This window comes from Wasmannia auropunctata, unplaced genomic scaffold (assembly GCF_000956235.1).
Source record: "Wasmannia auropunctata unplaced genomic scaffold, wasmannia.A_1.0 LD336111.1, whole genome shotgun sequence".
Classification (NCBI taxonomy): Eukaryota; Metazoa; Arthropoda; class Insecta; order Hymenoptera; family Formicidae; genus Wasmannia; species Wasmannia auropunctata.
The window spans coordinates 1101789-1110528 of record NW_012026779.1 but is presented as its reverse complement, the minus strand read 5'-3'; the positions used below and the strand labels follow the sequence as shown (position 1 = coordinate 1110528).

The following is an 8740-nucleotide window of genomic DNA, read 5'->3' as shown; positions in this document are numbered from 1 at the left end:
ACTCACAGTATCTTAAAGTAGAGATTTCAAGCTTTCATTTGAAAAAAAGTTTATTATTTTACGATGATTTTTCGCGGAGTTACCATTAATCAAAGTTGACCAATTTTTGCTCAAAATTTTTCTATGCCATAATTTTTTTGAGCAGTGTACATATATAAATACTTATATATAAAATACACATGATCAAAAATTTTACATTACTATGTTACAGAATGAAACAGCATCAATAAAATTTTCTGTACATTTGAAGAACAAAATTATAAAAACAACTTGTACATATAAAATGTTTTTATTGCTCAATATTTTAAGAAAGACAATATCAAATAAGCTATGTAAAATTAACTGAAATAAGAAAACGATACCAAAATTGTGTCTTATTTTAAGACCTCGTGAAAAAGGAAATTAACTAGTAATATAATTCCTTTAATTATTCTGCATATAAAAATAGTGGAATTATTGAAAAATCAATAGTTTACGAGATATTTTATACTTTATTCTGGCATCTATATAATGGAAAGAATAACCCCTTTGTACAAAGTATCATTAGCTCAGCGTTAGCGTACAAGTCTAATGTTCTAGGGATCCAGATTTGAATCTCGAATATTTCGATGTGTTTTCAAAAATTATAAATCTGCGTATAAATTGTAATTAATAATAATAATAAAACATGCAAAACAAATTAAACTCTACAAATAATAAATATGTAATTAATTATTTAAAAAAAAATTTTTTTGTTAAAATAATATATGGGGATGAGGTGCTCATTTGCTATACCACAGGATGTCCTTAGGACATCCCTGGATGAAAATAAGACCTTCTGAGGATGTCCTCAGTACCTGTCCTGGACGTCCTGTGGACGTCTTCAGGACTTCCTGAGGACACGATGAGGCGATCAATTGCTATACCACAGGACGTCCTTAGGACATCCCTAGATGAAAATAGGACATTCTGAGAACGTCCTCAAATCCCGTCCTGGACACCCTGGGAACGTCCTTAGAACGTCCTTGTGCTGGGTATTTTCATTTCTTAGACGTATTATTATATTTTATAAGGATTGATGCTCAATAGTACCACAAAGTTGGGTAAATAAGGAAAATGAGACATTTAAATGGCCTCTAAAAGAAACAAATATAAGAGCAGCAATAATGAAAAAGAGTAATCCAAGTAATAAATAGAAATCGCAAAAATATCAACGCATTATAGGACCATATAGTAAGTATAACAAAATTATTATGTTATAATGTATTTTAGTAGCTAATAAAGGCCGGCTCTAATCCACGGGGCTCCGTGGGGGTCCACGGGGCGAGGGGGTCCGCAGGGCGCGGGGAAGTCGCGGGGAGGGAAACTGCACAGACGATTCTCGGTCTAGCGTGATCGTAGGGAAGGAGGGAGCCGCTTCTACGGCAGGCCTAACTGTGGGTGCGGGATCCGCGGGGAAGAGGGATACCACGTCGTGGGTGCGGGTTCGCAGGGAAGAGGAATACCGCGTCGTTGGTGCCGGTGTCGCGGGGAAAAAGACCCCGCGTCCGTGATGCGGGGTCCGCGGGGAAGAGAGATACCGCACCGTGGGTGCGGGTGCGGGGTCCGCGGGGAAGTGTAATACCGCGTCGTCGGTGATGTCTGCGTCGCCGCCGCCGCGCTCGCTGTTACGTGCCGCACGTTATCGATGGTTCTTTTGAGTTCCTAAGCAGACCTTATGTTTGGGTCCTAACACAACCTAGCCTAGCCATAATAAACATAAATGCTTACACTTTCTGTATCTATTGTTTATTCTATATAAATGCTCCACCCGCGAGACTCTAAACGAAGGTCTCCCTTGAACGAACAGTTTAGTTCTATGTCGTCTCTCGTAGCGAATACACCTCGTCTTGTTATTGTCCAGAATAAAGTATTTTGTAAGTGAACGGTTGTCGATTTACTTCGATATTATATCTTACGTGGCTTCGCCTCGTAACATCGCGGGCCCGCCGTCCCACCCCGCGGTTTCTCCGTCCCAACCCGTGGTTATCGCTCGCGTTCTCTCCCTCCCGCAATTTTCGCGCGCGTTCTCTCACACGATATCACATGTAATTGAATGACGCGGGAAAAGGTAAAAGGAACGAAATAATTCAACATATGATGTATATATTTAATGCACATTTAGTTATGCAACGCATCGTACACAATATAATCTAATGTGTAAGCTAATAATTCACAATCAATAAGCGAAGTTTTATCATACATCTTACGCAAAATATTTATCGCATCGTCTTTATTCACAACACTATTTGGACGTAAATAAAGGATAAACTGCTTAAACTTTTCACTAACAGCATGTGTATTTTACTTAATTCAAAGCATACGTGCTCAATGCAATGTTCGAGTTCGAATATAAAAAGCATAGTTGACGGCTTCATATACATACAAGTATCATTCAGTGTAAATTTTACAATATTTTTCTTACAGTATTTTTACAAGTTCTACAACCAGATCTTGAATTGTTAGCGATGACGGAACGCTTGACTGCAAAAATCGTTCAATGTCCATACGTCTTTTGATGAACATCTTCCACATTCCGTAAGGCAAGATAATGTGATTGTCTCGGTTGTCACTGATAATTATTTCCACATATAACACAGGTCCTACGCTGATTCCAATATCCAGATATTTAAAAGCAGTCGGTGTTAGAGCAAATCTTCTTTCCAATATAGGAGGTAATTTCAAATTATGAGATGAAATACTGTAAAAGAATATAATTAAGTACAGATAAAATATAAATAATTTATTAAAACTTACGGTCTCTCGAACGCTTCTTCCATCATCGGAACGTAATAATTCATATCTAGTCTATCCACTCTATTACCACTTTGTCAAACTGTTCTTTCAAGTACGCCTATCAAAGTGCAACTGACAAAATCGCGATACCTCATACTTTTATCTAAACTCCCCTCCAACTCGCTGCGACAAAGTTTGATATAATTTTACGTAAGTCTAATATAAGATTTTTCGAGCACAATCATAATGTGTTTCAATGAGATCACATCATCGAACACATATTAAAAATGCAGTTCAGCATTTTGGTGAAGCATTGATGTACGACAACAACGACACAATAGATTTGCGTATTATAAGATTTTTTTCAAGGACAATTAAAATGTCTCGCGGTGAGATCATCGCATCGAATACGTGTTAAAAATGCAATTCAACAATTTGACCAAGCGCCGATGAACGGCGGCTATGACACAATAGATATGTGTAATATAATATAAGATTAATATAAGATATAATTATAAGATTTTTTCAATGACAATCAAAATACCTCGCGGTCACCTCTTCGAACACGTGTTAAAAATGCAATTCAACAATTTGACCAAGCGCCAATGTACGGCAGCTGCATGCAGCTTACATCGCGAAATCAAATGACATCTGCAACATTTGCGAAAAGTTAGCAACTCCCATTAGTTTCAGCATATATAATGCAAAGATTTTGATATACCTCGTCAATAGTGAGACTGGAAGCTACGAGTCGTACATGAAAATGTACATTGTATCAAATAATACCAAGTCCTATTTGCACAAAGTGAGAACTGCTGTAAAAAACATTGCAAAATACTGTATTTGTCAGTGTATTCGTGCCAAAGAGAATGGAGCAAACGATGTGAAATCTGGACGAGCAAGCCACCCGGCTGATTACGCAAGAAGATTTTATCGCGTGCGAACAGCGTGTCAACGAATTTATCGATTCGCTTGATAAACAGAATCGAAATCAACATCCGCGATTATCCGTGTGAGACAATCTATCATCGTTTGTATCGCACGACTCGAAAGTTTGAAAGATTCGGTGCGCAGACGGTTCGTGCATATGGGCACAGGATACGACGCGGGACTCAGATAGCGTGAAATAGACGCAGCTTTTGAAAGCCGTATACTGACCAGTGCAGTTATAAATTCTAGATACATTGAACCTTGATAGTTTCTGGAAGATGCGCGAGAAATTGTGCTCGAACATGTGCGGAATGTTATGCAGAGATATAATAACATCAAGATAAACACTGTATTCAACGGTGAATTCGGAACGGAACAAACGTGAGAATAAAAGTGTTATCACGAGAAATTGTGAACTCTATCTTTGTTCCGATTTACGCGTGTGGTACGATTTGCGTGTTGTTGAACCTACCTTAGTGTCGCTGGAAGAATTCCAAGAACATGAAAGCGGGTGGGCATTATCACGTATACTGAACTTGTTAGTTAATGTAAATACGTTTAAACCTTTGCACGCGGGGTGTCATATCCAGGTGTCATATCCACCGCGAAAAATTATGACAAAGAGAGCGGTCGTGAACGTGTGACCTATGGACAATGCATGTTTCGCGTGGTCAGTGGTGGCAGATCTATATCCAGCTAAATGTAACACAGACCTGGAATTCTCGTATCCGCATTATAAATCTGTGTTAAATCTCAAAGGCATTCAATTCTCCTGACTTTAAGTTGAATAAAAATATTTGAGAACCTCAACGCAATCCATCAATGTATATACCATCGAGAAGAAGGAACAAATATCGATCTTACCGATTCGTCTTGCTGATACGAAGAAGGAGAAGCACGTCAACTTACTGTATGTAGAGAAAGATGGTGTGGGACATTTCACATGGATCAAGAATTTGTCCCGCCTCGTGAGCTCGCAACTGAGCAAAAAGAAGAATAAGAAATACATTTGCGATAGATCTGTATACATGTAATAAAAATTTTTTTAAATCATTACGTAAATCTAATAAATTGATTATTCAGGTGTCTACATTATTTCAGTTCGAAAAGTTGGAAGTCCACACTGTAGACTGCAGGGAGATGAACGAATGCGCCGATCAGGTTACAGAGCGAAGATGACAAGTGGCTGAGTTTTAACAACTACAGCAGGAAGGAATGTGTTCCGTTTGTCGTGTACGCCGACCTGGAATGTATCCTGGAAAAAATAGAGAGAAATCCGGAAACACCGAACTACAAATATCAGCATCATTGAGTATTTAGCATAGGTAATTACGTGCACTGCGCGTACAACGATGTGTTATCAACGTATCAGTTTTGTCGCGATACAGATTGCGTTGCATAGTTCGCCGATGAACTCAGATGTTTAGCACACAGAGTAAAATCTATTCTATCCCAGTAATGTACCCATGGCTGATTTCACGCGAAACGATTGGGAAAGATTTTTACAACGCCACACACTGTCACGTGTGCGAGAAACCGTTCGCGCTTGACGACTCGCGGGTACGCGATCACTGCCATTTAACCGGGCGATACAGAGGTCCGGCGCATTCAAATTGCAACTTAAATTATCAAGATTCGCATTACATTCCCGTAGTTTTTCACAATTTGTCCGGCTACGATGCGCATTTTGTTATCAAGGAAATAGCTGCAGCATACAAGAGCCGTGTAGATCTACTTCCAATAACAAAAGAAAAATATATATTGTTTTCAAAATATGTTCAAAGCACCGAGGATAAAAAGGACAAAATATTTGTATAAAATTGCGATTCATCGATTCATATAAATTTCTCAGTTTCAGTCTCAACAAATTGGCGTCAAATCTCAGCAAAGAGAAACTGAGAATATTGCAACGCAAATACTGTAATTTGTCCGCAGAAAATTTCAATCTTCTTACAAGAAAAGGTGTATTTCCATACAGTATATTGACAGTGTCGAAAAATTGGACGATAAATGTTAACCGCCGCACGATTCGTTCTACAGTTCATTAACAAGTGACACGGTATTCGACAGCGATTACGCACACGCCTGCACGGTGTGGCGGCGATTGTCTATCCAAACGCTCGGCGAGTACAGCGATTTGAATTTGAAAACAGATGTCTTATTGTTGGCAGATATCTTTGAAAATTTTCGCGATAGTTGCGTCAGAAGTTATGTACTTGACCTTGCGTACTATTTTACTCTATTTTTATTTACGTGGGACGCGATGCTAAAACATACGAGAATCAATTTTAAATTGCTGACCGACATAGACATGGTCATGTTCGTCGAACGCGGTATACGCAGTGGTTTGAATCAATGTTTCGAGAGATATGCGCGGACCAACAAATACATGCAATCGTATGATCCGATCAAAACCGTCATTGTACTTAATGTATTTCGATGTAAACAATTTATACGGCTGGGCAATGTGTCAACCATTGCCGTACAGAGATTTTCAATGAATCAACGACGTTACAACAAATTTTAATGTTATGGATGTCGCGTTAGATTCCTTGATTGGCTATATTCTCGAGGTAGATTTAAAGTACCCGCAATATCTTCACGATGCGCACACTGACCTACCGATCTGTCTGACGCGTGATAAGCCGCCCGGCAAGCGGCAGGACAAGCTCCTCGCAACTGTATACGATAAGAAGCGTTACGTTATACATTATCGCACTCTGTAACAATGTAGTCGTCACGGCCTTCATATTGCAAAGATTCATTGCGTATTACAATTCGCGAAATCCCCATGGCTTCGTGATTATATCGAACTAAATACGAAATTTAGAACATTAGTCACGAACGAATTTGAAAAGAATTTGTACAAATTGATGAATAACGCGCGTATTTGGCAAAACCATGGAGAATGTACACAATCACGTCGATGTGCGGTTTTTAACGAAATGGGAAGGCAGATTTGATGCGGAGGCAATGATCGCGAAACCGAATTTTCACAGTCGTAGCGTCTCTTCGGAGAATTTGATCGCGATAGAAATGCGCAAACTCGAGGTGAAGTTCAACAAACCAACGTGGGTATGTGTATCCTCGACACATCCAAGACCTGTTTGTACGAATTTCACTACGATTACATGTTACCTTCTTTTCAAGAAAAGTGTAAAGTTATGTACACTGATACAAATAGTTTCATTTACCACATCAAATGTGACGATGTGTATGAAATCATGAAGCGCGACATTAATAGGAAATTTGATACGAGCGATTACGCGGTTCATAATGTGTATGGTATTCCGCTCGTGAATAAAAAGGCCTGATGAAGGATGAAAACAACGGCACAATCATGACCGAATTCGTCGAGCTAAGAGCAAAGATGTATGCCTTGCGCGTCGATGGTAAAAAAGATACAAAAAAGGTAAAAGGTGTCAAGAGTAATGTTGTAGCAAAGTCGATAACATTCAACGATTACGTGCGATATCTGCTGGACGAAATCGAAATGACGCGACAGCAATCTTGCATAAGATCAAAGTTGAACGATTTCCGAGACGAAGCTCGCTCTAAGTCCATACGATGATGAGCAATATGGTACATTGTGTCTGATTCTACCGATCATTCTATCATGGGGACATTATAAGATACCATTGTAAATAATAACTTTGTATTGCATATTTATGTTGTATACTTGTCTATTTGTAATAAACTCATACCGTATATTTGTAATAAACATAATATTTTATGCATATAAGGAAAAAAACAATTTTGTGATATAAATTTATTTTACAACACGTTATCCTTGCGTATCCATGAATTATGCGAATTGTCGAATCCCAACTATTTCACGTATATCTCATTACCTCTTTTGCGCAAAACTTTTTCAACGAGGTACACGTCGGGATTAGTAACGCGATGCAGTTCATATTCGTAGAATTCTCCGGCTATGGGTTTTCCACTGGAATCCTCTAACAAATACGTTACAGGATTAGTTTTCTGCATTTTGTTGATTTTAAACATTTCCGGTCCAATTTGGCGTGCAACCCTTCTGAAAAATTGTCTTGAATTTACTCACACGTACCGAGTCACCCACTTTGATTAGCGCGGGTGTGGCGATCTTTACATACACGGTTATACACCGTGGTTAAGAGTTTGTTGGCGATCGCGGGGGTGACGTCGATGGGTTGCATACCGATAGTTCGATGCTTTCGCGCGTTGTATTCTGACATGAGACGCGGTAGCAAATCGATCCATCTATAGTTTTTATTCTGTGTAAACCGCTTCCACATGCTGTTTTTCAACGTACGATTGAACCGCTCGACGACCGATGCCTTCATTACAAAATATGTAGAATAGTGATTGATATCATGTTTTTTTAAGAGATTCTGCACGTTAGCGTTATAAAATTTCTTTCCCCTATCGGTCTGTAAATGTTTTCGGCATCTTCCATCGTTTCGAATTATCTCGGCGATCGCTGTAGTCACTTCATTTCCGTTTTTGACCTTGAGAGGTATGACCCATGCATGCTTACTCAGCACATCGATAACAGTGAGAATGCAGTGATGACCTCTGTTGAATCGCGTATAAGAATGCATCTCGAACACATCCCCCTGCCACAGATCATCGTATCCGCAAATTATGACGCGTCTTTGTGGAAAATTTCTTCTCGCGGCAGCGTACAGTTCCTCGATCAGCTGCTGACATTCTCGTGACATTTCTTCTTAGACGTGTTCAAGTCTTTTCGATTCAGCGCGATGATGCGTTTCTTGAATTGACTTTCGAAGCTCATTAATCAGCATTTGCGTATTATTTTGAAGCACGGTAGTCCTCTCGATTTCGTCCTGTCGATCTTTCAAAACTTGCATCGTCTGTTGCACGAAACGTTTGTTGGCAATCGCTATCATCTACTGGCAGCGCTACACGTGGTATCTTGCGTGACTTTGCGTTAAAGTCGGTTGCAACTACACATAGAGTGTTATCGCGCACGTAATTTCTGAGTAGTCCGCTCAATTGGTAGTACAAACTTGTTCCACCTATTCCGAGCGACGTTCCAAACTTGTTGATCGGC

General features: G+C 39.4%; 2 protein-coding genes and 2 pseudogenes across 2 annotated transcripts; 3 read left to right on the top strand and 1 right to left on the bottom strand.

Moving 5' to 3' along the window:
- Positions 1 to 2420: 2420 nt before the first annotated feature.
- On the bottom strand, positions 2421 to 3159 carry LOC105448879. Its single transcript, XM_011687725.1, has 2 exons — positions 2776 to 3159; positions 2421 to 2719 (listed from the first exon to the last, which is right to left on the bottom strand). The coding sequence occupies exons 1-2, from the start codon at positions 2817 to 2819 to the stop codon at positions 2440 to 2442; spliced, it is 324 nt and encodes a 107-aa protein (XP_011686027.1). The 5' UTR covers positions 2820 to 3159; the 3' UTR covers positions 2421 to 2439.
- An 841-nt stretch (positions 3160 to 4000) lies between these two features.
- On the top strand, positions 4001 to 4996 carry LOC105450396 (annotated as a pseudogene).
- Positions 4997 to 5995: 999 nt separating this feature from the next.
- On the top strand, positions 5996 to 6410 carry LOC105450385 (annotated as a pseudogene).
- Positions 6411 to 6585: 175 nt separating this feature from the next.
- On the top strand, positions 6586 to 8384 carry LOC105450380. The gene is made up of 2 exons (XM_011690176.1): positions 6586 to 6759; positions 8181 to 8384. Exons 1-2 carry the CDS (start codon positions 6586 to 6588, stop codon positions 8382 to 8384), a joined length of 378 nt encoding a protein of 125 aa, XP_011688478.1.
- Positions 8385 to 8740: the final 356 nt, after the last annotated feature.

Excerpts from the sequence above, each read along its gene's own strand:
- LOC105448879 (XM_011687725.1), bottom strand. The coding sequence starts at position 2,819 with ATGAATTATTACGTTCCGATGATGGAAGAAGCGTTCGAGAGACC. Across the intron at positions 2,720-2,775 it reads GAAGAAGCGTTCGAGAGACC|TATTTCATCTCATAATTTGA; the intron begins GTAAGTTTTAAT and ends ATTCTTTTACAG.
- LOC105450380 (XM_011690176.1), top strand. The coding sequence starts at position 6,586 with ATGGAGAATGTACACAATCACGTCGATGTGCGGTTTTTAACGAAATGG. Across the intron at positions 6,760-8,180 it reads AGTTCAACAAACCAACGTGG|AGGTATGACCCATGCATGCT; the intron begins GTATGTGTATCC and ends TTTGACCTTGAG.